The following is a 27979-nucleotide window of genomic DNA, read 5'->3' as shown; positions in this document are numbered from 1 at the left end:
GTCGGTAGAGCGTGCAACTCTTGATCTCGGGGTTGTGAGTTCGAGCCCCATACTGGGTATAGAGATGACTTAAAAAAATAGAATCTTTAAAAAAATAATTTTACATGAGGTTTTTCATAAATGTCTCATTTATTTCAGCCAAGATCTCAAAAACAATAAACCAAATTATATCAGAAAGTGTCAGCAAAAGTTAATCCTATCTTAGGAAATCTGCAAGATTCCAAAGTGTCTGGTTGTCAGTGTAGCTTTGTGTGTAGAAGCACATCATTCGGCCAGGGGGTACCCTGGGAGTGAACATCTAGATGCAGGACAAGGGAAGACTCCAACTCTAGGATCTTGAGCCACATTAAGATATGGTCACTGCTCGGGTTAGAAAATGCAGAGGCCAATTCCAGAGATGAAACTGTTAAAGAATGGTCTGAGGTATAGCCTCACCAGAGGTTTAGAATTCTAGGAAGATCTGATCTCTGAATTCTAAAGAGTTATCATTTGGTTAAGCAGCTGGACTAAAATGAAGGCCTACAAACACCACGAGTTTGTCAGAAATGTAAAGCACCCACGTTCCATGTCCTTATGCATCACAGATGTGGTCAGCTGTGAGCACACCAGCTTCAGCTCTTCTTCCCAGCCATCCTCATCACCAGTGCAGCCAGAACCCTACGGTAAGGACCAAATGAAGACCAAGCAGTAGCAAGGGTTTTAAATTAGTTTTCTTCTATTGCCATTTATCATCAAATGGATACAAACAGATTAATCTGCCAATGGAAAAACCATGAAAAACTGATAAATAGCTACAATTCTTTCCCCATGACTTTATCACTGAACTACAGGTCACCTGCCTTGAAATAAGGCAAGAGTTTAAAGAAATGAGGACTTATGTACCCATGACATTTAAAAATATGATCTGGAAAACTGTCACTGAGATTGAGAAGTAATCATGTCTGCCCCATGGCCTACCCATGCTGCTCTACAGTATGTACTATAATCATTTGCTCTCAGCTGATGAACAATACATGTATATGACAAGCCCCAATGTACCATGTTTTCCCTGCTCACGTGAATAAAATTACATGCACTATATTCTACCTTCCCCCAAACCCCGATGTTCAATTGGTAGAGAATTGGGAGTGTCCATGCAACTCTTCGAGTGTTACAGGAAGATTCTGAGCCAAAGACTAGTTCAGAAGCCTTTACCTAATGCTTATCACTTACATGGAGATGCTTTGGGGATATTCATTTTTCAGTCACAGACCTTTATTTTTAAGCCAATTTTAAGTACCCAAAGATGGAAGTTCAACAGAACAAAACAAAAGGAGAACACCAACAGCTAGGGCTGTCTCTATGCTGCTAATTTTAGCAGCCAAAGGGCATTCCTCCCAAATGTCAAAGAAAGGACGTCTCTGGACTAGAGACAAGGCAAAGAGCCTTATTGTTTGTTGTTGGCTTTCTTGGAGAAACCCATCTATGATTTCCCCCATTTAATGGGCCTCTAGTTTTAACTGGCAAAGCATCCCTTTGCCTAGAGGAGAAGCCTAGTAATAAATACTTAATTAGAGTATATTATCTAATATACCTTACTATCATCCCAGAAAGTCTTAGTAAATATAAAAGTGAACTACTTATTAGAATAAGTAGTGCCTGTCCACAGTGACTCAATAATGATTTATTGAATGATGAATACCTTAAACTTCACCTCTACTTGTTACTCTCCCTAGATATTTAGGACATTGATTAACCACCGCTGTTACTAATTAGCCCCACAAATGACTAATTCAAACAGGACTAGCAGGAGAGTTCATTCATAAGACATGACAAAGTATTCAAGCATCCTAAAGCCTTTACCTGGGCAACATAAGTTACCTAATTACCTATATAAACTCTACCCCATAGCCCAGTTCTGGAAAAATCAAGGGAAAAAAAAAAAAAAAGAAAGAGAGAGATCAGCACCCATAAAACACTGCATGCCACTTTTTTTTTTTTTCAGCTATTCCTAGCCAGCAAACGGGAAAGCCTTCACTTTTCAGCTCGTTTTTTCACTTTTCCTTGGTCATCTATTTTCTTAATGGCAGCTTGGATAGCTTCTTGGTCGCCCAGGAACTGGTGGGGCCCAACAGCATGCAGGTTCTCATCCAGTTCCAGGAGAATGGGGACTCCAGTGGGAAGAGTAATGTTGATAATGTCTTCATCAGAGATACCTGTAGATCAGGAGAGGCACGAACAAGACATTGAAGACAATGTAAGAGGAAGTTCTATTCAGTTGTGTAACTGCATGTTTATTTTTTAAAAGGTTTTATTTATTTATTTATTTATTTATTTGAGAGAGAGGGAGAAAGAGAGTGAGCGGAGTGAGGGACAGAGGGAGGGAAACTCAAGCAGACTCCACACTGAGCACAGAGCCTGACGTGGGGCTCGATCCCAGGTCCCTGAGACCATGACCTGAGCTGAAATCAAAAGCTGGACGCTTAACCGACTAAGCCACCCAGGTTCCCCACTGCACATTTATTGAGTCCCATATTAGCTATGTATCTGGAACCATGCCTGATCCTGGGAGGGATTCTAGCTATAGTTCCTGGAGGGAAAAAACTTTCCAGAAGTTAAAGAAAAAAACCTTAGAGATTTGCATCACATCAAATTTTAGGATAGCAGATACCCTTTGGGGCAACCTGTTGTTCCTTCATGTTTCCTATCTAAATCTTGTATGTGAACTTTCATAGTAGCATTAGTCATAACAGCAAAAAGTGGAAGGACCCTAAATGTCCCTCAAGTGATGAAGCGATAAATTAACTGTGATAGCTGTGGTAGAGCCATACAGTGGAATATTCTTTGGTAATGAAAAAGAACTGAGTGCTGATATATGCCAAACATTGATGAACCTTGAAAACATTATGCTAATGAAAAGAAGCCAGGCACAACGGACTGCATGTTGGATGACTGCATTTATATAGGAAAATCTAGAGTGAAACAAAGAGATTAGTGGTTGCTTAGGGCTAGAGGGAATGGAGAAAGTTGGAAGTGACAGCTAGGTATAGGGTTACTTTTGGGAATAATGAAATTGTTCCAAAATTGACTGTGGTGATAGATGGACAATTCTGTACACATATAAAAAGCCACTGAATTGTACTCTTTAAATGGGTGAACTGTATATTATATAAACGATATCTCAATAGGGCTGTTAAAAAATACTAAACAGATCCAGAAAAGTTAAATAAAGCTTCTCAAATCTCAAGACTGTTAAGGCAATAAAACTGGACCTGGGTTTTTTATTCCCAAATCCCAGGACTTCAACCATGGTTGTCTGTCCAAGGCTACTTCCATGGCAGTTTAGGGAGAGAGGAGAATGTCTTCATCCCTGCTGTGCCCTTGTGAAGGGCTGGTTACTAACTAACCAGTAGCATCTAGGGTTCTCCTGTTTTCAGGACTGGTAAAGGGCATGAACAGAGTCGTCTGAGCTCTTTGAAACAGCTAACACACTGGGATCACGATAGGCCAGGTTTAGGGGCTGTGGTCTGTGACCTTAGAAAAGAGTTCTAGGTCTCTGCAAGGGGCTGGAGCACACATGGGACTCTCTTGTTTGACCATGGCCCCAGATCTAACCAGACCTTGACAAGTCCTCTCTTTAGTAGCACCACCCTCAAGCTCACGCCTATGGCTTAGATAACAACCCGCTTTTGTGTGGGACCGAATCAAAGAGCCAACTAAACAAAAGCCATGAGAACTAGAATATTTCCCCTACAAAGGAAGGAGAGCTCAACAGAAATAGAAACATTTCCAATAAATAAATTAAAGTTGACATTCCACTTTAATGACTACTCAAATCATTCACATGGCAGACTAATTACTTATACATATTTAAAATACCTAGACTGGTTAATAATCAGTCAGTGAGACTTAAGAGACTGAAATTTTAAAATAGCAAATTAGGAAAAACCACAGTGAAGCTATTACTCATTACCTGATTTTGGCATAAGCCATTCTTCGTTCTGAGAAACTTAAGCAAGCAGAGGTCCTAAGGCTAGAATAATGCATCTGCACTGAATTAAGCCAAACTGAATCAATAATACATTATGCAATACTGTATTAGAAATTCATTAACTGGAACATCATATGAAGGTTAAAATGAGTGGACAAACAGCACATGCCCTGTCTGATAATGGGCTTAGATTTTTTTATCTGGCATCCCAAGAATGCACTGAAGGGAATCATCAGAGTCCTCACCCTGCAACTACCCCTCTCTGTCACTCCCCCTCCACAGCCACCCCTTCTTGAACTCCCAACCACTGTCTTTCTTTTTTTTTTTAAGATTTTATTTTATTTATTTATTTGAGAGAGAAAGAGAGTGAGAGAGAGAGAGCACAAGAGTGGGTAGGGTCAGAGGGAGAAGCAGACTCCCCACCCAGCAGGGATCCCGATGTGGGACTCGATCCCGGGACTCCAGGATCATGACCTGAGCTGAAGGCAGTCGCTTAACGAACTGAGCCACCCAGGCACCCCCCCCCTTTTTTTTTAAAGTAGGCTCCACAGATATGGAGCTCAGCATGGAGCCCAAGGCAGGGCTTGAACTCATGACCCTGAGATCAAGACCTGAGCTGAGGTCAAGAGTCAGAAACTTAGCCGACTGAGCCAGCAAGGCGCCCCTGTCTTTAATTCTTGAACCTTTACATAGGAGCACCTAGGAGTTAACTGCAATCAGTCTAAATGACTGGGGCATTTCAAGTAAGAAATAATGAAAGTTTATCGTAAGTCAAAGGGGTAACTCAATGCCAATATGGGGAGAAATTCAAACAACTTCATTTTCTGCACACAGGATTAACTTCAAGAAGTCAAATCTGCACCTCTGAGCTCCAGCCCCCAAGTCAATACAGCAGGAACAGGAACCACAGCCAGATATCAAGATCACCATACATATACTACGGCACTCACACTTGGCCTTAGAGGTGGCTGCGCAAATGCCTGCTTCTCCTACCAGGATTACAAACTCCTTGAGAACAGGGACCATGTCTCATCCATCCCTGTGTCACCTATATCTTAGAACAGTGCCTTAGCCGCTGTGAGAATTTAGAAAATGGTTTGTTCAACTGTAAAGAACCCTATTATGTGTTGGCTTCCAGGATCCAGAAATCATTTAGCTATGTGATCCACTATTACAACTGTATATATTATATGAATCTACTCCTCACATATAAATACAAGCAATAAAGAATAAAGCATTAACTAAAAACTCTAATGCATAAAGCCTATACACGAAAGCACTCCGAAGACTTTGCCAGAGGTACGGTATTGGCCGAATTTCAGAAAGAGATCAAAATGGAGACATAAGCTCCTCAAAAGTAAAGGTTCCATGTGTCCAATTCTAGATGCTGTATCCTCCACCAAGAACAGTACCTGAATTGACAGGCCCTCAGCACATAGCTGAAATGAATAAACCTGAACTCTCTGGGCTTTCCAATTACATCTAGTCTTGTACTCTGAAACCTTGATGAAAGATTAGGTTTCCTTTAAAACCTTACCAAGAAGAGAGTTGAGAAGGCTCTTAGCCTTGAAGAAAAGGTTGTTCATATTTAGTGCTAATAAGCAATTCAAACTAAATTTGTCCTCCATATATTTTCTTTGAATCTCGGGAAACAGGAGAGAAGATGTCCAGGGAGACAGATCTGTCACAGGACGAGAGCAAACCCCAAATCTACAGTGTATATTTTTGGAATCTAGGAAAAGAGGGAAACCACTTTGATCAGTTCATTGAACCGTGAGGTGCCATGCAGGCCCCACGTACCTCTCCCACGCAAGTAAGTCACAATTCAAACCCGACCGATGGGCGATTCGTGGGGAGAGGTCTGTATTCTATTGCAAAAATAAGAGCTGACACAAGAGACTCTCAATTTCATAGATGATCTACCTATCTTTAATTAGAATTCCTTAAGGTTTGGATGCTATTGTGTGCAACTTAAAGACAGGCTGGGGAGCAACTGGAAAGGGGTTATTTGAATATTGTAACATGATGATAGGATCACAGCCTCTAATTTAGAATAAGGCAGAGGGCAGAATCCACTCCACGCTGAATTTTATAGTTAAAATAGCCTGCAACTTTTAAAAGTAAACGTTTTTATAAATCAAGGATACTTCTAATAAGAGAAAACTTAACCGTACCACTGGACAAGCATTTGCTTCGCCAGAGGGAGGCCTGAATTTGCCGCTTCTGAAAATATCACACTAAAATGCCAAAGGTGATGCACTCCGCAGCCCCGCCCCCACAGCTGGCCCTGGCTGACCTGCCCTCCCTGGCTCTCTAATTCCGCCTGAAGGCTTCTCTGCCTCACCACGTATGCAGCTGCACAATGTTCTTCCAGGATCAAGCCCGTTGTTCATGAGTCTCCTGCACGCCACTCTGATTCCAAACTTGAAACTGCTTAGTCCTGTGCTTGAACCCAGACTAAACAATCCACTTCCGCTGGCAAGATGCAGACGACATCCAACGCTCCAGTTCAGTCCCTGGCTTTTCCTTCAGTGTGGGCCAGCAGGAAACAAACAGGAAGTTGACTATGCCAACCACAGAGAAAGAGTCACACGCCTGTCTGGAACGCTACAGAACGGGATGCTCTTAGATACTAAGTGCGTTAGGAGCTTTCATATGGTGCAGCTCTGGGAGAAGTGGGTCTGAATTCTTTGGCCCGGACTTACTAGCACAGCACTGGTAATCATTTAGGCTGCTAAAAATAGGTAGAGCCGTCCCTTAGGTAGGGCATTTTCTTACTATACAGTATCTCCTAGGTCTGTCTGAAGTCTTCTTTCTTCTGAAAGTATTAAGAGCTACTCTCAAGTTAAAGGCAATGCAATCCCCCCGATGATCTACAATTGAAAAGCAGAGATATTAAATAAGTAATTGACAGGGTAGAGGCTGTCCCGAGCAGGCAAGAAGCATATTCTGGGTGCTGACACGTGGGTCCTGGGTTTGCAATTCCTGCACAAGAGTGTTACCTCGCTCTGAATCAGTAACACTTGCCTCACTGTACCGTTCATTCTCCTTGGTTTGACCTACTCTTGGGCTGGCTGGTTGTGAGAAGGAAAAAAAGTCAGAGAATTCGGTGGTTAGTGAGGAGAAATCATTCTGAGGCAGAAAAACCTTTACTGGAGGAGTTTACAACCTCCAAGTACAAAGCTTTGTGTTCCCGCAGCTTATAGATAATTCATGAAGATGGGTTTTGACTGGCGATTCCCTACACTGTCCATGGTTTGGGTGCTTAGAGACAGCACCGATTGCTCCCGAGAAAGCATACCAGTGCCCTCCAGGTTAGTTTTCAAAGGCAAAGGTAGGTGTATGTAGCACCCTTCCTTTAATTCTACTATTTGACAATCAAACTAATCCAGTCTATTATTTTGTGCAACAAAAGGCATGGTCCCCATTAGGGCATTGGTCATTTCGCTGGATAAAAGCAAGACTTTTTAAATTGAGGTATAATTTACACACAGTAAAATTCACCCTTCTAAGTGTACAGAATAGTTCTATAAATCCCCCAAATTTCCTTGTACCACTTTGCAGCCTACCCTTCCTCCACTGATCTGTTTTCTGACCCAATTATATTGCCCTTTCCTGAATGGCAAATAAACAGAGTCATACAATGCCTAGTTTGTTTGTTTGTTGCTTAAAAAAAATAAATAACAGAAATTTATTTTCTCACAGTTGTGCAGACATCTGATGTCTGAGACCTCTCTCCTTGGTTTGTAGATGGCTGCTATTTCCCTGTGTCTTCCCTCTGTGTCTGTGTCCTGATCTTTTATGAGGACACCCATCATGTTAGATTAGGGGCCACCCTAATGGCCTCATTTTACCTTAATTGCCCCTTTAAAGACCCTATGCCCAAATACAGTCATATTCTGAACTACTGAGGGCTAAGATTTCAACAGGAATGTACAACATAAGCTTTTTAAATTCAGTGTCTTTCACCTAGCATAAGGCAGCTGAGATTCACCCAGGATGTGAGGCATATCAGTAGTCTGTTCCTTTTTATTAAAGCAGTTTCTTTTTTTTTTAAGATTTTATTTATTTATTTGACACACAGAGAGAGAGGGAGAGAGCACAAGCAGGGGGAGCGGCAGGCAGAGGGAGAAGCAGGCTTCCTGCATGAGCAGGGAGCCCGATGTGGGGCTCGATCCCAGGACCCTGGGATCATGACCTGAGCTGAAGGCGGCGGTTTAACGAACTGAGCCACCCAGGCGCCCCTTTTTATTAAAGCAGTTTCTTTAGGCAAAATAGCTTAGTGATCAATGATTGGTCAAATGAAATTAAAGAATATGACCTAGATACACTAAACAGCAGAGTAAAACACAGGGTTGAAACACAGCTTTCCAGCCAGTTCAGAACCTTGCACTAGTTCCTATATTAAACAGGATATGAGGTAAAATGCCTAGAACTGCGCTTAGCACATAGTATGCACTCAAAATAAGGCCACCTTGTATAGCTGTACCAGGGAACACCACACACAAGCCACAACGTTAGGGTAACAGCGATAATAATCGGGGACTCAGTTAGTTGCATCAAATTAACTTTTAATGGTTTACCTGCCAAGGATACTCTTGACTCAGCTTCTTAAAACTTAGTACTCCAAACAAAAAATGGATCAAGGGAAGGGCTACTTTTTAGAAAAAATTTAAAACAGAAAAGCCCAGGTGGTAATCATGTGTGGAGACTCAGTGAACTGGGTTTGGGTGGAGTTCACGACTCCAACTAATTATCATGATCATGGCTAAGTCATCTGAGGTCTGTCTGGGTTTCATTTTCCTCCTACAGCACCTGTCTTCTTTCTCACAAATGGAAGAAGTGTCAGTCAGGACTTGACTGCTTATAGGGTAAAGTCACAGCACCAAATAGCTGAGAAACAAAATAATGTCTTAAGAACCCACGCTCTTCATTGTTGAGGTATATACAATGTAGAGCAGATGTGGAATACGAGTATACTTTTTAAGTAAAAAGATCATAAGGAACGTTGAGATTTCAGGGTAAACCAGTATTCTAAGTAGTTATTTAACAGGGTCATCACCCTTCCTACCCCAAGTTCTAGTCTTTAAACAATAATGTGTTTTTATGATATGACAGTATGCGGTCACTGGATTCTATCAGCTACCATACTCCTCCTCAGCAGGAAGTAACAGCTTTAAGTCTGTCAAACAATTTAAGGACAATACAGGGAAACATCACCCAGTTCCTTGAAAGATCCTGTTTATAGAGGAGAATTTTATATAAACATCTAGAAAGTATGACTAGGAATCAGATGAATCTATAGCCACAAGCATTCTTACTTTTGTAATTAATGCAAAGAATTTAGCAACTTTTATGTTTACAGGAAGTATGGAATCTGGTCACAGCCATTCCATTTCAAGGATTCACTCTTTTTTTTTTTTAAGATTTTTATTTATTTGACAGAGAGAGACACAGCGAGAGAGGGAACACAAGCAAGGGGAGTGGGAGAGGGAGAAGCAGGCTTCCTGCTGAGCAGGGAGCCTGATGCGGGGCTCAATCCCAGGGCCATGGGATCATGACCTGAGCTGAAGGCAGACGCTTAACCGACTGAGCCACCCAGGCGCCCCAAGGATTCATTCTTAATACTAGTGAAGGCTAACATCTTTATAGTAAGATGACCACATGATTTATCATTCAAGTGGGGCACTTTTGAAAGTGAAAGGAGAGGCTATTAATAATTGCACTGGGACAGTAGGTATTAACCAGAGAATGGCTAATGGTGGTATGTATAGTCATGTAACTTTACAGTAAGAATAAATTGGCGATTAAGATGGTAAATTTTATGATACGTTTTTAACACACCAAACACATATAATCACAAATAAATTGCAAGTAGTCCTTACTATCAGATAAAAATCTCCATTTTTCCCCCAAAAGTAAGGGAGATTAACCTAATATTTTGGAGTCTTAAAAAGTTAGCATCCAAATTCAAAGGAATGTTTTCTTTTAGGTTGGGAATTTATGAAGTGCCACATAAAGCCCTATAACTTGAGCTCCTGAAGGTCAGACATGCGAGGCAAGAGGACTCCTGTTGGGATTCCTATTCTGGTGACCATATACATCCAGAATAAATTTTAAAAAACCTAAAATCTCATTAACAGAAATGACATGGAAGAAATAACACACGATTTCTTCTGATCTTGGGAAAGTCACTTATACTTAATTCTTAGAGCCGTGACATAGAATACTTGCATCTTATTTTTCAGTACACACCGTAAGAGAAATTTCTTAGTGGAGATTGGTACTTAGAGACCTCCTAAAATAGGACATGATAACTAATTTATCAAGTGACCCTAAAATCTAGTTTAGTCCATTTCATGCACATGAAATAATTTCTTCCATGTTAGGCATGGAAGTCATTATAGGAAATCACAGCGACATCAAAGAGCTCCATGAATCTTAACAACAGCACCACCAGGGGGTACTACAGGCCAAAAAGGAACAAAGTTGTTCTACTCAGGATGGGTGAGCCAAGATTACATACCAGGCTCATGTCTTCCATGGACAAATCCCAATTTTCCCATCCACTCCATTGGTTTCCCCACCTGTGGGCTTGTGCCAATGGCATACTCTGGACTTTTGGCCATTTTTTCCCCCTGAATGTCTGCCATCCTCCCTGGTCACCTACTGTCCCGTTTCCAGTCCCTGTCTCCCTCATCTACACCTCCCTCGTCCTCCGCTGCAGACCTGGGCCAACCCCACACCTCTTCCACTTGCACATACTTCCAACTCGAATCTCCTTGTACTATTTACCTCTTCCAGCATGAATACCGCTGTTTTAAACTATGTCCCAAATAAACACATTTTGTCTAAGGCCTATTTATAGTGATAGGGATAGGAATTATAATTTAAGATTGCTTCAAACTTCAGTAAGCTCTGAAAGGTAATTTAGTTCTATACATCCAAGGTTAAAAAAAAAGACCTTCAGAAGAAAGTTTAAATAAAGCCTGAGGACAAATGTCTGCTAATTTCTCAGCAATCCCTATAAATCCACTTCTGCCCTAACGGTCAAAGTTGTATTTTATTTTATTTTTTCCTTATTCTGTACTCCACATCCATGCATGTCTACTTTGATAGCAATTCTATGTATTTGCCCTGAAATATTTTTCTTCTAGGTCAATGTCAAATCCTTTCATCTTTCAATCCCATTGATTAAGCTGTTTTTGCAGGTTTAATTAGATAATTCCCATACCATACCATTTCCCCACATAAAGTGTCCAGGTTAATGGCTTTTAGTATACTCAGACTTGTGTGACCATCATCACATTCAATTTTAGCACATTTTCACCACCCCAACAAGAAAGCCTATACCTAACTGCAGTCACTCTTCAATCCACACCCCTACCACCTCCACCCCAGGCTTAGGAAACAATCTTTCCTGTCTCTCAAGACTTGGCTATGCTGACATTTCATTTAAGTACAATATATGCTCCTTTGGGACTGGCTTCTTTCAGGTAACAACGATTTCAAAGTTCATCCATGTTACAGCACAGAAGACTATTCCATTTGTTTTCATTGCCAAATAATATTCTATTGCATGGATGTACCAAATTTAACTTATCTAGTCACTACGTGATGGGCATCTGGGATGCTCCCATGTTTTGACTCTTATGAATAATACTGCTATGAAGGTTTGTGTACAAGTTTTCGTGTGGACATATGTTTTCCTTTCTCTTAAGTACTGTTATGGGTTGAATTATGTCCCTCCAAAAAGATACATTGAAGTCCTAACCTGAGAATGTGACCTTATTTGGAAATAGGGTCTTTATCAAGCTAATCAAGTTAAGAGGAGGTCTTTGGCCCTACTCTACTATTCTATGTGTTCTTACAAAAAGGGAACATTTGGACAAGGAAGAGAGACACACATGGGGAAAACACCAAGTGAAGACTGAGGGCCGCAATGATGCATCTACAAGCCAGGGAATGCCCAAGATTTCCAACGAACACAAGAAGCTAGAAGAGGCAAGAAAGGATTCTCACCTTGAGACTTCAGAGAGAATATGACCCTGCGAACACTTTAATTTAGGACTTCCAGGCCCCAGAACTGTGAGAAAACTAGTATCTGTAGTTTTAAGCCATGCAGTGATTGGTACTTTGTCACAGTAGCACTAGGAAATGAATACAGGTAAATACCTAGGAGTACAATTGGTGGCTCATATGGTTACTGCATGTTTAATCTATCGAGAAGCTGCCAGATTGTTTTCCACAGCAGCTATCCCAAATGATTGTTTTTTAAATAAATTATTAGTGGTTTCAAAACCTGCTTCAAAAGCAGAAAGTAAGCTTTCTATGGGTAACCTTGCCTTCCACAGGCAGGTCGGCCTCCACCCCCACCACGGTGGTAGTTGTCCTCACCACCATCTGTAAACCTTCCTATTCCCTTCAAAAAAAGAACAGTAAGAAATCGTGAAGTCACTGATGCACTAACAGAAGGGGGTATCTAAGATGAGCTGTGGTTGGGGATGCAGAATAATCTTAAAGACATCTAAACCTGAAGACAGTTGAAGAATAAATGGTATTAAACAGCAAGAAATCATTTTTAAAGGGAGAATTTCCTAGCTAAGACAGGGAAGAAAAGAGGATCCTGAAGGAAGTGATGGCATTTTCTTTAGGGAAGGGAGCTTGTCCACAAGGAGGTCTAAGTCCCATCTCTGGAAAAAAGGAACTGGCGTCGTGGGACAGAAAACATCTTTTGGCAGAAACTTCGGAATTCTCAATTTCAGTTTGTTGTTGTCCTAAGAGAAGGCTCAACTCTTCTTCAAACAATAAAGTACTATAGTCCAATAACGATGATGTTATTTATCATTTAATCCAGTATCTGACTATTCTGAAAGAGGAAGAATAGAACCCTTTATATAGTTGAGTAAATAAGATATATACACAAACATACACCAACAGATTGAGCGCCATGTCTAGCCAGTAACATTTTTAATAGCCAATAAAATCTGTAGAGTTTAGATCTCTGCACGACTAATGGATGCAGGTATAGGAGTAATGATTTGGCTCCTGGCCATGTTATATAAAAATCAGGGGTAAAAACACATGCTAAAAAGTTTACAATAAAATCTCATAAAGATCACTTTGTTTTGTTACCAATAACCTATTTTCACTTATTTCATATGCAATGTCAACCTTTTTATTTCTCACAGGCTCGTAGAGAAAAAAAAAGCAGAATGGGAAGGGAATGTTGGAGAAATGCATTCTAGTGTCACGGGCTAATTGCTGAGAGGGCTAACAGACAGGAAAACAGTGGATGGAGCAGATCACTCAAAATGCACAACTGCTTAGGATTTCTTAGTGAAGGGAGAAAGGGGAAGGAAAGACCCCCTGAAGGTGCCACAGGGCCATCACTGATGCCCCAAACTGGGGAGCTCGAGTCCTCAAGAGTTCATTTAGTTCACATTACTTAAGAGGAAGATAACAATAGTGTACATTTCGGAATACATTTAGAATACAACATCAAGGGTGCCTGGGTGGCTCAGTTGGTTAAGCAACTGCCTTTGGCTCAGGTCATGATCCCGGATCCACATCAGGCTCCCGGCTCAGTGGGGAGCCTGCTTCTCCCTCTGACCTTCTCCCCTCTCATGCTGTTTCTTTCTCTCTCTCTCTCTCTCTCTCAAATAAATAAAATTTTTTTTAATAAATAAAATCTTAAAAAAAAAAAAAGAATACAACATCAAGTAGTTAAATGCTTGAGTTAAATGGAGGCAACCGATTATCTCCAAAAAGCCATCCTTTCCTTTTCTGTCCCCCTAACTTTCTCCCAAGCAATGACTCAGGCTGGTCTGGAAAGAGAGTACTGGAACAAAGGAATTGTTCAAGAAGGCCAGGTCTGAAACACCGGAATAACTGTTTAAAGTTGGAAGAGCATGGGCAAAACCAAAGTCTAGATCATTTTATTTATCTGGAAAGACCCAAATAAGTAAATTGGCTTTGCATACTATTTCTATAGAAATGTATACCCTTCCTAGCCTCCCTTTCCCTTAATACAACAAAAGCCATATAATCTTTTAGATCAAGGGTTCTCAAAGTGGAGAACCCCAAGGAGCAGTATGGGCATTACCATACAATGTCTTAGAAATGCAAATTCTCCAGCCACACCAGAGGCCTACGAATTCAGAAACTCCAAGGGTGGGGCCAGCAATCTGTTAGATCAAACTCTCCCTCCAGGTAATTCTGATGCTTGCTAAAGTTTGAGAATCACTGCTGTCTATAATATGAATGTAAAAGGCACAGGGTTTTTCATTTATAGAACAAAATGATTCTTAAAAGACTAAAGTGGCAAAAAGGGACGGGAAAGAAAGTCTATCATGCCAGTTGTGTATTGTTAGCTCAGAAACCATGTCCTTTCTAGATTAAGGCCCAAGTATAACAATCAGCAACCTCTAGGAAGTAGTAGCATAAAGATGGTACCTTCCAGATGCTTCAGGAGAGCCCTACTGCTATTTCCATGAGCGGATATCAGAACGGTTTTGCCACTTAATACTTCAGGAGCAATCCTTTCATTCCAAAAGGGAAGGAGTCTCTCCAGAACATCCTTTAAGCTTTCAGATCGGGGCAGCTGATCCACAGGTACGTCGCACACTTTATACCTCCGGTCATTATAGATTTCATGGTAGAAAGGGTGAGATTCCTCAATGGGTGGTGGGGTCACATTGTAGCTTCTTCTCCAGAGCCTCACTTGTTCTTCACCATGATTCAAAGCCATCTGCTCCCTGTTGAGACCGATCAAAGCTCCATAGTGACGTTCATTTAGACGCCAGGAGCTCTCCACGGGAACCCACTCCTGGCCCAGCTCTTCCAGGATCAGCCAGGCTGTGTGGATGGACCGATTCAGGATGGATGTGAATACAAGATCAAACTCCAAGTTTAGCGCTTTGAGTTGCTTTCCACAGTTCCGAGCTTCCTCCATTCCTTCACTGTTAAGTTTCTGATCCACCCAGCTACAAAAACGATTCTCTTTATTCCAAGCGCCCTCTCCGTGTCTTAACATAATCAGTTTGTACTTGGACATCCTGATGGTTGAGCTTCCCTAGCACTTTCAAATGGGCCAATATTCAATGACAGCAATACATCTAGAAAGAGAAGGAACAAAAAGTATATTGTTATATTCTTCATTCAACTGACTCCTGGGAATGGAAGCACAACTTTACAACAGTCGGTGTCTAAAACTAAATTGGAGGCATTCCTTTGACCAGATTTGACATCAAGACATCAGACACCTTATACATTATGGCACATACAGGCATATTCTACAAATAATTCATTACAGGGAACCTCGTCGACTTAAATTTTCTGACGGCTGGACAGTATGTTAATTCTATGAGGTACACTAACAGACCACGTCATTCTAATGGCACGCTGCATTTCCACCAGATAAAAAGGCAGTCCGTGCTTACAAAAGAGAGGATTTAGTGGAATGAGTTATAGATGTCTAAAAGTATGACTAGTAGCTGGGAACTCCCAGCTCCTAGCAGCTGACTCCGGGTTGAAGGCAGCCTCCTCACTTTGTTTTTCCTCTGGTGAAAAGAGAAATATTTACCAGTCTCCTTTTATTATAGAAGTTAAACATGTTCATTCAATGACCCACCACATTTATCCGGTATATAAATCACTAACTGGGGGCAGCTCGCTCTTCAGTGCAATAGGCTCCACAATCTATAAGAAAATCTAAGGTGCAACATTCAAACACTAAAAGTGATTTAAAGCAACATTAACACTGAATGCGGTACTCACCGAAATAATCTCACCTGCCTCAAGGTAGAGCTTTCAGCAGGCATAAATCCGTATGCCACACAAGCTATCAATTGCAAGCAGCTAAGAGATGCTGCCTGTGGAAACAGATTAGCAGGAGCAGGTGTCTGGAGGAGTGAGAGGAAGCACGCTGATAAGGAGGCCCTGTCTCCTCTTCCTTGACCTTAAACTGTCCTACACAAACCAGCCACATCTCAGCAGGTGAAGAATCTGGTAGAGTGGGACACACAACCTTCAGGTGTTTCTGAATTCCCCAAGTTAAGCTGCTGGCCCAAAGGTCTGCTGGGCCCACTCTGTCCCCTGGAGAGTATGCTGCCTTAGGTTCTGGCTAAGTTCTGGCTGCCTTAGACTGCCCCACTCTCCCTGCAGTAGACGTACTTACCCTGACAAATGCCGCTCACTCTCCTGGCCCAGCGCTCTCCATTTCCACCCCAGGGTTTTCCACACTGGGGAGTAAAAATGATAGGAACATCAGGGCCTGGTCCTCTGCCATTCTTGGCAAGCCCCGTTCACTGGAGATTTTCTGTCCCACTTAACCTGTGATTCACCCACAGTTACATAACAATCAGTGACAAAGTTAACTGGAATCTGGGTATCGAGTTTCTTCCTTTCTTTAATAATTCCTAGAGATTCTGAAGGGGGGAAAAAGCCTTTAAAATAAGGCTTCATCTTATTTCAGATGAAGCAAACGGAAGAGGACCTGAAGGAGGAAGCAGAGGTGAAAGATGAGGGTGATTAGGTTTAGGACTTCCCTTTCTTGTCAAGCATCAAGTCTGAAGCTTTACTGCACGAGAAGCGAAAGCATCTGGAAGAGACTGGGCTCAGGGCTCAGGCAAAGGCAGTTCACAGAGCTGAGAATTTCTGGAGGGAGAGCGATGCCTCTACCCTCCCTCAGCACTCCTTTGGGGTGGCAGAACAGAGAACAGGATGAAAGACATCTGGGCAGTGTTCTGCTGCATGATTACTGGTGCCCAGAAGCAGAATAATTATGAAGCTAATGAAGCTCAAGCTTCAGCCTCCTTCCCTTGAACAAACTCCTTCTAAGGCACTGGGAGAAACCAAATAATGAATGCACACGCACGTGTGTGTGTGTGTGTGCGCGCGCGCACGCACGCACATGCATGTGTCTGTACATGCATGCATGCATGCATGCATGTATGCATGTGTGTTTAATTTGCAAAGGAAAGACATTTTTGTATTGTTTTTTTAAAGAGCCCTAATTCACCAAGCAGTAGAAGCTTCTGACCAGTCAAAAACTAGATCCACCCCCTTGTAACATTTATTGTTTTGTTTTTTGCTGCTGGTGAAGGGGGATGGAGAAAAGAGAAGCCACCTCAACCCTTACTTTGTCTTGTCAAGCAAGAAGCCTCCTTATGCTAATGAAGCTATTTTCCCTTCAAATGGAAAAGGGTATGATGGACAAATTCTGTAGGCAGAAGCACTTCTCCCTTGTCTTTGATTATGAATTATATCAAGAGAACAAAATATAGAGAGAGCAATAACATCATGAACACCCAGGCACTTAACTGCAAAGCTTGGCAGTATTTGAATCTGTTCTATATCCTTACTTTCTTTAAGAAATAGAACAATTTCGGGCGCCTGGGTGGCTCAGTTGGTTAAGCGACTGCCTTCGGCTCAGGTCATGATCCTGGAGTTCCGGGATGGAGTCCCGCATCGGGCGCCCTGCTCAGCGGGGAGTGTGCTTCTCCCTCTGACCCTCCCCCCCTCATGTGCTCTCTTTCTCTCTCTCTCATTCTCACTCTCTCAAATAAATAAAATCTTAAAAAAAAAAAAGAAATAGAACAATTTCTCCGTTTCCAGCCCCCCCCCCGCCACCCCAAATACATACACTGGAGCAGAGAAACAGTACTAGAGCCAGAAGACTACACAAATACACACCGTCCCCTCACTCCGGCATACAGTGGTGAATACAGGATAAGGTACTAGACAGTGCATGTCTTGGGTAAACAAAGTTACTTCCTTCTCTCTTCCTTGCTGCTATCAACTGAATCCCTACTTAATTAACTGCTGAATATGTACAGAGGAGCTGTTGAGGTTTAGAGTTTGCAATCTTTAAGATTTTAATCACCATGGGAGCTGGTATACCAAGTGTTTACCAACAAACACACCGGAGTGCAGTCAGTCTCATTTAAAGTTTCAGGCAGGGGCTGCAAACTCACACGTCCCAGGGGCCAGACTGAGGTGAAGAGCAGCGATGCTGGGTCACAAGGGTGATGGGAACTGTGGAGAACTTTGGGGACCACGCGTGCTTCTCTGATGGACGTGATTCCTTTGTCAGTGGACAGAGCTTTTGTATAACCTGGTCTCACTGAACTAAGGCTCCCATTCTTAGAAACTTTCTGGAGAACAAACAGAAGATGGGACTCCTCAAAGCAAACATTGGAGAGAATGTAAGACTTCGAGTCAGACCACAGTGACCTATGAACTCAATTTTGTCTTCGGGGTAAAAAAAAGTCTTCTTTAAAAAACATAAAAATGGTCATTTCATCTCCTAAAAGTTCATATAAAACTAAAAGGAGTAGTGACTACTTAGCTCCCCCATTTTTCTGTGAGGATTAGAACTGGGGTTCCTGGATCTTCCAATTTTCAAAAACCCCAGAAATGCACATTTTTTTATGTAACATCTAATATTAATACTGCTGACGAATTTAAATACATTTGAAAAATGTGAGCTCAACGAAATGTCTGGAGGCTAGATTGAGTCCATGAGTTACAAAGAATCTCCTCCAGGCCACAGACGAAGGAAGAGGCCACCATACCCTGGGAGATGGTCAGACCCCCAGCCTCCAGGCTCCAATCCTGGCTTCCCCTGCTTTGTCCTCCACACGTACTGGCCTCCTTGTCCCTGATCCTCCTTCGCCAAACCCTTGGCCAGTTCCCTGCAGAGCCCCAGCTCTGTAATCAAACTTCCACTCAACTTTGGACTCTTCCGGGAATGCTTCTGCCAGCTCTGAGCTTTAACCCAGCTGAAAATGAACTGAAAGCATAACTACCTCTCCCAGGTGTCTGCTTCTGCCTTTCGTCAGGGGTGTTTGTGCCTCGGATCCTAGGGCACGCGCAGGTGATGGGCAGGGTCCTGCTCCCTCTCGGTCCTGACCAAATGCCTCCACCCCCCAACCATCTTTTGGGGGAGGAAAGAAGCTTGGATTCTGAGAGTCTTGCTATATTCAGATGTAGCTCTCATGCCCTCACTGATTAGCTGCAAAAGTCCTGAAAAGTGAGCACCCTAATTTAAAATCCTCAATCACTTCCTGTTGGTCTTAGGATAAAGTTCAAAATTCTTAATGTGAACTGCGAGGCTTTGGTTTTCTCTTATTTCCTTGAGCATGCCGTGTTCTTTCTTGCTTCAGGACCTCTGCACACACTGTACCCTATCCAGAACCCTCGCCCAGCTTCCCCTCCCCTCCACAGCCACCATGGTCCCACCCAGCTTTAGGTAACCTCTAGTCATCCCTTGGAACAGCTGTGTCCAGGGCGCCTGGGTGGCTCAGATGGTTAAGCGTCTGCCTTCAGCTCAGGTCATGATCCCAGGGTCCTGGCAATGAGTCCCGCATCGGGCTCCCTGCTCAGTGGGTACCCTGCTTCTCCCTCTGCCTCTCTCTCTCTCTCCGTCTCTCATGAATAAATAAATAAAATCTTTAAAAAAGAAAAAACAGCTGTGTCCAATCAAAATATTCTGTAAGCCACATATGTAATTTTAGATTTTTTAAAAAGATTTTATTTATTTATTTGACAGAGACAGAAACAGAGAGAGCATAAGCAGGGGGAGCAACAGAGGGAGAGGGAGAATAGGCTCACCCCCGAACAGGGAGCCTGATGTGGAACTCCACCCCAGGACCCTGAGATCATGACCTGAGCCGAAGGCAGATGCTTAACGACTGAGCCACCCAGGCACCCCTTTAATTTTAGATTTCTCTAAAAGCCATATTAAAAAGGGAAAATAAATAAATAAAATTAATTTTAATAATATATTTTATTTAACTTTATATGTTCAAAATGTTATTCCAACCTATGATTTATATAAAATTCTTCATGGGGGTATTTCACATTCTTTTTTTCATAGTAAGTCTTTGAAACCTTATGGATATTTTAGACTTAAAGCACAGCTCAACTTGGACCAGCCGCATTTCAAAGGCTCATGTGACCAGTGGCTACCATGTTGATTGGAACAGCTTTAGAGCTGGGTTTTAAGGTTATTTCTTCTAGGCCAGTGGTTCTCAAACTTGAACGTACATCAGAATCACCAAGAGAAGTGGTTACAACAGAGTGCTGGGCCTCACTTCCAAGGCCCGACTGAGTACATCTGAATACAGGCCTGTGAATCTGAGAATCTGGATTTCTAACAAGCTCCCAGGTGATGCTGAGATACTGCTGGTTTGAGACCACCTCGTCTCTAGGCCGACATCTCTGCCCTTCCTTCTTACCCCCAGGGAAGTAGTCAGTCCTGCTTGGTAGACACTCGAAGCACCCCGCTCTACAACATTGGGTAGAATTGTGATGGGTCACTTGTACGGATTACTTGTTCATTTTCTATGTGCCCTGTTAGACTGTCAGCTGCATCACGGCAGCCCTCACTCACTGCCCGATCTCTAAAACCTAGCGTGACATGTGACACATGTTGGGCACTTAGTAGGAAGGTGTGTTGACTGAACTGAAGTCAACCGAAGTGATTACATTGTGCTAATGAGCCTAAGGCTTGACAGTTTGAGTGGTAACTGCAGGCCTGAGGGGTTAGGAAGCCTTAATTCAAGAATTGCAGTGTATTTAATGGCAAAGCCAGAGCCAATCATGATCATCCATTACATTTCTGTATCCTTCACGGTTTAGCATATTCACGAATGGCTGTAATCTGCACAGAGAAAAGAGAGACTCCAACTGACAACTTTACACTATATGTTAACTAACTAGAATTTAAATAAAAACCTGAAACAACAAAAACCCCAAAAAACAAACAAACAAACAAAACACATAGAGCCACTAAGTGGCAAATTGGAACTGCAATCCATATCGGCCTCCAAATACCTGTGCTCTTTCTCCTCACCATGGAGACTTCAGAGTCCGGGTTTGAGTATCTAGGCTCACTTGGCTTCACTTCACAGGAGCATCTCCAGTCACAACTTGTCCTTCCAAACCCAGGCAGTCATTTCATAAAGTGCATACAAACAAGGTGAGTATAAAGGAGGGCTCAGCTTATGACTGCTCTGGAGAAAAACCTTAAGGCACAAAGTCAAGTGGGCAATTTACAAAGAGGTACCATACTACAAATATACACTCCCCACCCTCAAATTAAAAACTTTTTTTTTTTTTTAAATCGAGCTTTGTTTTTGTGTTGTTTTTGGTAAAGCTCACCACTCTGGAGTTGGTTCTCAAGATTCCTTGTTTATCCCTTGGCAAGGGTTACCAGCACCTGAATTAAGCACTAATTTTAGTCAATGATTTACTTCATACCAAAAAGGGCCACACAGGTCACAGAATTAGCATACCCCAGGGTTTCTTCCTTTTTTTTTTTTAAGATGTATTTATTTATTTGAAAGAGAGAAAGAGAGAGAGCTTGTGGCGGGGGGGGGGGGGGGGGGGGGGGGGCGGCGTAGAGCAGGGGCAGAGGGACAGGAAGAGAATCTGGAACAGACCCTCTGCGGAGCATGGAGCCCAACGCAGGACTCAATCTCTTGACCCTGAGATCAAAACCTGAACAGAAATCAAGAGTTGGACATTTAATGGACTGAGCCACCCAGGTGCCCCAGGGTTTCTTCCTTTTTAAAGTATGATATTGCTCAAAGAAAAAGTTTACTAAACAAACATATCTTTTATATGACTCTGTGTCTCATCGTCTCACCCCTCCCTCTTTGCTGTTTTCCCCGCCTTCTGGCCATTACTTTTTTAGTCCTCTGACACCTAAACTGAGCCTTGACCACTCTGCTGAAATGGTCTCTCCAAAGACTGCCAATCAGTTATTTCTTACTAAGTGAAGACCATCTTCTCTCAGGACTCATACCTCTTTGATCCCTCTGAAGCTGACTACCTCAATAGAGGGGTTAGAATTATTCTGAGATTCCGGCGCTGTGTTTCTCTCAGCTCTTCTGTTGTTACATCCTGGTGTTGGGTCTCTATATTTTCCTACCCACCACTACCAGTATTATCTATGATGATGAAGACAGCATATGAAGTCATAGCAGGCAATATTCATGGAGGGCTCATCATGTGTTTGGGACTGTTTGAATCTTCAACAACCATTCTATAGAGAAGGTTCTATGGTTACTCCCCTTTTACAGATGCAGAAACTTAGAAGGAAAGGTCGACTTGTCCAAGGTGACACAGATTGCAAATGGCGGGAGCTGGAGTTCAGTCTCAGGCAGGCTGGACCCCCTAAGCCTATCCTTAGGCCTTGAACCACTCTGCTACATCACCACATTGGCACCCAAGGCTCTGTCCTCAGTCCTTGGAAACTTTTCTCACTACTTTGCTCACATTAAAATGGATGATTTATAAATTGACAGTCCCAAATATTCATCAGTCTCCCTAGTCTAGTCAATTAACTCATTCTTTAAACATGTGTTGCAAACCCCATTTGAGCAGGGCATAACACAGGACTGTAAGAAGTACAGAATCCAACATAGATTATGTCTTCAAAGAACTGATGGGGGAAAGGGATGTGTGTGTGTGTTATCACTAAAGCAGAAAGTAATCCACACCATGAGAAAGCACTTCATTCATAAGGGAGATGAAAAAGGGGAGATTATTTCTGAGTAAGGCTTCATGGACATGGTACCATTTAAGCTGGGTTTGGAAAGATGTTCAAGACTTAGATTTATAGAAAAAGGAAAAGGAATCCTAGCCTAAAGAAATAGTGAGTAGAGGCAAGGGAACAGGTGTATATGGAGAATGGTGAGCCATTCAAACTGGCTGGAGTATGGAAAGGGTGACCACATTTCCACGTTTGCCTAGAACAGTCTTGCTTTAGGCCTATTTCCCCAACATAATTATTATAGGGCCCCTTTCACCTGTGAGTGTCCCATTTGGAAAATTATATGATCCCTATCCTAAGTACAGGGTATATCAAGGAAGTGGGAGGAGACAAGCCTAGAAAGATAAGATTGAATAGTGGCCCCAGAAAGGCCTTGTGCCAAAGAAGATAGATTCTTCTATAAGTACTGGGACATCACTGAAGATTTAATAATGTGTATCTTAGGAGGATCAGGCAACACTTACAAACACAGAATGAGATGGGGAAAACTACTGATATGAATATGTGAGAGGCTTTTGCAATGGACCTTGACTGGACCAGGATAAAGGCTACTGAGATGGGATGCAGGAGATGGATATGAAAGACACTACAGCTTAGCTGAGATGTTGGCAATTTTTTCTGTATTTGGTGTTGGCCAAACAGTAAATTTTTTATGCTCTATGGTCTCTGTTAGAGTCGCTCAATTCTGCCACTGCAGCTGAAAGCAGCCACAGATAGTACATAAATGAATAAATGAAGCTTTATTTCAACAAAACTTTATGTATGGACACTGAAATTAGAATTTCATATAATTTTCATGCCCAAAGAAGTCCATTCTTTGATGTATTTCAACCAGTAAAAACAAAACAAAACAAAACATAAAAACCAATCATAGCTTGTAGGCTGTACAAAAACAGGTAGTAGACCAGCAGGCCTTATTTTGCCAAACCATGGCCTAGCTGGATACCATACTCAGATCTACTAATCACATCAGCATTTTGAACCTTTAAGCATCCTGTCGTGGGATAATCTCAGAATTATTAAATCACCTGATTTTATTCTTGGCCAGAATTGCAAGTACCTTGAGTAATAGAATCCCATTCATAATTGTTTTTTATTCCTCGCGGAAGACAATACTGAACATATTCAAATCAGTCTGTTTACTTCTGCTTAATTGATTTAATAATGGGTTCAAGGTAAAATTATAGAGAAAAAGTATTCACGCTGTTAACCAACTTCAAAAGTATGTCATTCTGACATGCTTTACTTCTCTCAAACACCGTCTTCATAAATTGTCACTGTGCCTCACACTTCAGGAGAATGTAGACTGGCTCGGGCATACAAGCTGAACAACTGGCTTAGCAGCAAAGAGACAAGTGATTCAAAGAAAACATACTATGCAGGTGACATATTTTCAAAGACTTCTCACTATGTGTATGTATAGTGATTCCATCTCAATTGCCTACAGAGCAAAAGCTATTCTTTCCATAAATGCCACCATAAAACTGAAGTTATGTTTTTTTTTAGAATTAGCACATCCTTTAGGCAAGGCAGGGCTGGAGACAGTAGGTAGGTAGGGGACTGGTGCAAATACACAGCATTGCATTTACTGAGGTTACTTCTACAATATTTCCAGGACCTCTAGGTAGTTTCAACAAATGTAGCACTAGACGATCTTGCTGCTGCTTCCGACTCCTGTCCCTCATTAAACCATATACTTTCACATACCTTCCCCGCCCCCCACCATAACTGAGGCTCGTCCTGTCTTCCAAACTAATGCTCCTGAGATATTGCTGTTTCCCTTCCTCGGGTGTCTGAAACATAATATCTAATGCTCTAGTATAATGACTCATGAACGGGTGAGGAAAATTATAGGATAAAGACCAGTCTAAAAATAAAAACTTAGTTTTCTGCTTCTAAAAACTGAGTAAGAAGTGTGATCAATGATATAATGTTGAAGTAACATAAAATAAGGGATACAGAGCCAGAGTTGCTGTGATCAAAAGCTTCCCCTTAAATATTAGATAGTCCAGTGCTACCCTTCACCACTCGGATGTTTTCCCTAGTCCAAATCCCCATTGCATGGCTTTGAACAACTCTTAATCTAACTCTAGAGGAATCTAATTCTATAAAAGATAGGCTGGCATATTCGAGGATAGAAAAAAAGAGAGGTTAATCATGTTTCGGATAAATTAAAAAAGGAATAGTTCTTAAGGGAAATGAAATCCAGAGCTCAGTTCCTTAGAGTCTTAACAAAATATGCTTTCCCCAAAATCAAGCTCAATATTAAAAGTTCAAACATGAGTGTCCCTAAAAGTACCTTGCATTCCACCATCTATTACTTCCTAAAGCTTTACAGTAACTTTTCCACTTGCACCCTAAGAGCACCTCTTTACCAGGAGCCAATGCTATCACTTCCTGGTGTTTTCCAGGCACTGTAACCCCAGTCATTCTCCAACTTTACCGCTACCAGCAGCCTCTACTGATCACTTGTTACACAGGTAGCAAACCACAGCAGGTAGACCCCTATTAACAGGGAAGAGATCTACTTGGGTCATGAGATGAGTGTTTGCCCGGGGCATGTTGCTTGTTCCAGCCTGTGCGGCATCACTGATGAGCTCAACACCCACTCCTGACACCTCCTTCCTAACTTTGGTTACTTATTCCCCCAGGATAATAGCTTTTGTCAACAGAAACTATTGCCACCAAGTCCCAGAAGTTTGGAGTCAAGAAACCCCGACATTAGTCCCAGCTCTGCTACTTACTGATGGTTTGATATGGACCGAGTGATTCAAACTTTCTGGACCTCAGGTTCCTTATCCATAAAGACAGGGATAATTGCTGTTCTCAAGGGGCTATTAGGGAGACTAAATGAGATTATGGTGAAGCACTCTGCCAAAGAGTGAGAGGTGTTCTGGGTTGAACGGAGCAGACTAATGAAAACTTGCCCAGACCTCAGGCCCCTGAAAGTGATCCTACCTTGCTGAGGTATGTGCGGAAGTAAAAGCTGGGAACAAAGTAAAATGAGGATGGGGATAAAGAGAAAAGGTTAAATTAGGCAGTGGAAGGAGAAATACAAGCGAATGTTTTATGTGTTGGGGCTGTGGGGGGTTGATGGTAAGACATAGCTCTAAAAGCATACCAAATATTAAGCAGTATTCTACAATCCAAATGCTTTAATCAAGTGGCTAACGTTTTCCCTACATTTTATAAAGTATTTTTTTCAGTTTTTGTGGCCAAATTTCCATGAAAGAGTAATATTTTTGGTCTTATTTCTCCATGTAAACATTCTCTCACACCAGATTTCATTCCAAGGATGTTCAAGAGACCTGTTGTTTCAAATATTTGTGTCCTCTGTTCTCTGAGCACCAGACCCACAAAAATGAAGGCACAGCTGAATTTAGATGTATCAGTCATTATTAAAATGAAATATGCCACTTAATCTCAATCAACCATAGAAGGCAAAAGAGGAAGAGAGACTGGAAGATCTGCCCAAACACTTAACAGTGGTTACCTCTGAGTGATGGAATAAAGGATGACATTTTCTGCCACATTATACTCTGTACAATGGTCATTCTGTACAATGACCAAATTTTCTACAATGATCCATTGGGTTTGGTTTAAAGAGGGGCACAAAAGAACAAGTACTACCCTTTGTAGATGGGAACTTCTATTTGCTAACAGATTGGCCCAGAATTTACTGCTATGAGATTTTTGCTTATGTACTTGTGGTGGAAAATGTCTAATCATCTTTATTTTAAAACAGACTTTTAGGGGCGCCTGGGTGGCTCAGATGGTTAAGCATGTGCCTTCGGCTCAGGTCATGATCCCAGGGTCCTGGGATCGAGCCCTGCATTGGGCTCCCTGCTTGGCGGGGAGCCTGCTTCTCCCTCACCCTCTACTGTTCCCCCAGCTTGTGCTCTCTTGCTCTCTCTGTCAAATAAACAAATAAAATCTTAAAAAAAAAAATAAAACAGACTTTTAACACAGGCATGGCCCTCCAAAATAATCTTCAACAACATCCGCTTTTTTAAAGATGCAAAAATTAACCCAGAAGGTTGAAATGATTTGTTTAAGATTACACAAATAGCAACATCTTCGACACTAAAACCTAGGGGTCCTGACTTCCAGCTCAGAGCTTCTTCCATTACACCATTCGCTTGAATTACAGTTCTCTAAAGTCCACCACTGTGGGGATTAAGGAGTGCACTTGTGATGAGTACCGGGTGATGCACGGAAGTGTTGAATCACTACATCGTACCCCTGAAACGAATATAACACTGCATGTTAACTAACTAGGATTAAAAATAAAAACTTAAAACAAAAGAAGGCCCACCACCATATGAGGGGCATCTATGGTGTGTGAGGTGCTCCAGGAAAACAAAGATGGATAAAACCCAGTCCCTGGCCTCAGGGGAGAGAGTTTTAAACCAAAGTACAAGCTGACATGTGTTCTGCTTTCATTACAGAAAACTGTAGTACCGCCTGGTGAAAGATGCCATTTGATTTTTTTTTCCCCAAAAGTCTGCATTCGGTCAGTTCGCATTCTGGTACCACTCACAAGCTGTAAAGCCTCCATAATTTGGAAGGGAGGTGGTAGGGGAAGAGGAGTATAATAAGTTAGCAAACAACTAATTATCCTTTAACTTTACTTTTTCAAAGTAACTGTGAACTTTACTTCCATTATGCATTTCTCCTGTCCTTCTCTAGTAATGCAGCCCCCATTCCTTTGAACAGAGGAGAAACATACTTTTTTTTTTTTTTTAATTTTTAGTGGTTCTAAGAACCTGTGATTTAGCTCGATGTGAGAGCTATGTGAAACCATGGCAGATATTCACCTCTTTCTCCTTCCCTGGCATGCAGGGTTTTTTCTCTCTACTTAGACGTTTAGGGCCAGGTCTGCCATCGCCCTAAATAGAGTGGCGTGGCCCTGAAAACACCCCTAGCTTGCTTCCAGGACCCCTCCTCCGCCAAACTGCGCCTCACACGTCCAGGAGAGTTGAGTCCATCACTCCAACTCCTGTTTACTCTTGCCGTCAAGACACCACGACCAAGGCGGAGTCCTCCTTTCAGCTGACAGATCCGTGCGTCCCAGGAAGGCTTATTCTGAGAAAGGGGCCTGAGAGGGATCTCGGGAGTAAGTGAGGGTGGGAGCTCGAGGGGCAGACGAGCGAGCACCAGATTCCCTCCAAAGACGGAATCGGAGGAGTCAAGAACTGGCCTTCCTGCACTCCAAATTAAAACACCACATCACTTAAAAACAGAAAGGTTCGCAAGAGCAAAATTCTAAAACAAAACCACTCACCTGTAAAGAGGCCACCAGCAGCAGCAGCAGTAGCAGCAGCCGCTCCTCAGAGCCGCCAAGCACCCAGCTCCTCCAAGCACCCAGCTCCTCCTATAACTCATCACTGCCGCCGGCATCGACGCTCTTTTCTAGCTCTGGAGCCCGAAGGGGGAGGTCCTAGCGC

General features: G+C 42.2%; 1 protein-coding gene across 2 annotated transcripts; it reads right to left on the bottom strand.

Annotated features, from left to right (window-relative positions):
• Nucleotides 1-27959, bottom strand: BPGM (bisphosphoglycerate mutase). Of its 2 annotated transcripts, XM_027574878.2 has the most exons (4): nt 27817-27930; nt 16149-16212; nt 14426-15087; nt 1-2195 (listed from the first exon to the last, which is right to left on the bottom strand). In XM_027574878.2, exons 3-4 carry the CDS (start codon nt 15024-15026, stop codon nt 2014-2016), a joined length of 783 nt encoding a protein of 260 aa, XP_027430679.1. In that variant the 5' UTR covers nt 15027-15087; nt 16149-16212; nt 27817-27930; the 3' UTR covers nt 1-2013. The 2 variants fall into 2 exon arrangements, with proteins under 2 accessions (XP_027430679.1, XP_027430678.1); XM_027574877.2 differs by lacking the exon at nt 16149-16212 and having other exon boundaries at nt 4-2195; nt 27817-27959.
• Nucleotides 27960-27979: the final 20 nt, after the last annotated feature.

The sequence above is a fragment of the Zalophus californianus genome, chromosome 12 (assembly GCF_009762305.2).
Source record: "Zalophus californianus isolate mZalCal1 chromosome 12, mZalCal1.pri.v2, whole genome shotgun sequence".
Taxonomy (NCBI): Eukaryota; Metazoa; Chordata; class Mammalia; order Carnivora; family Otariidae; genus Zalophus; species Zalophus californianus.
This window is presented reverse-complemented; position numbering and strand designations above follow the sequence as displayed.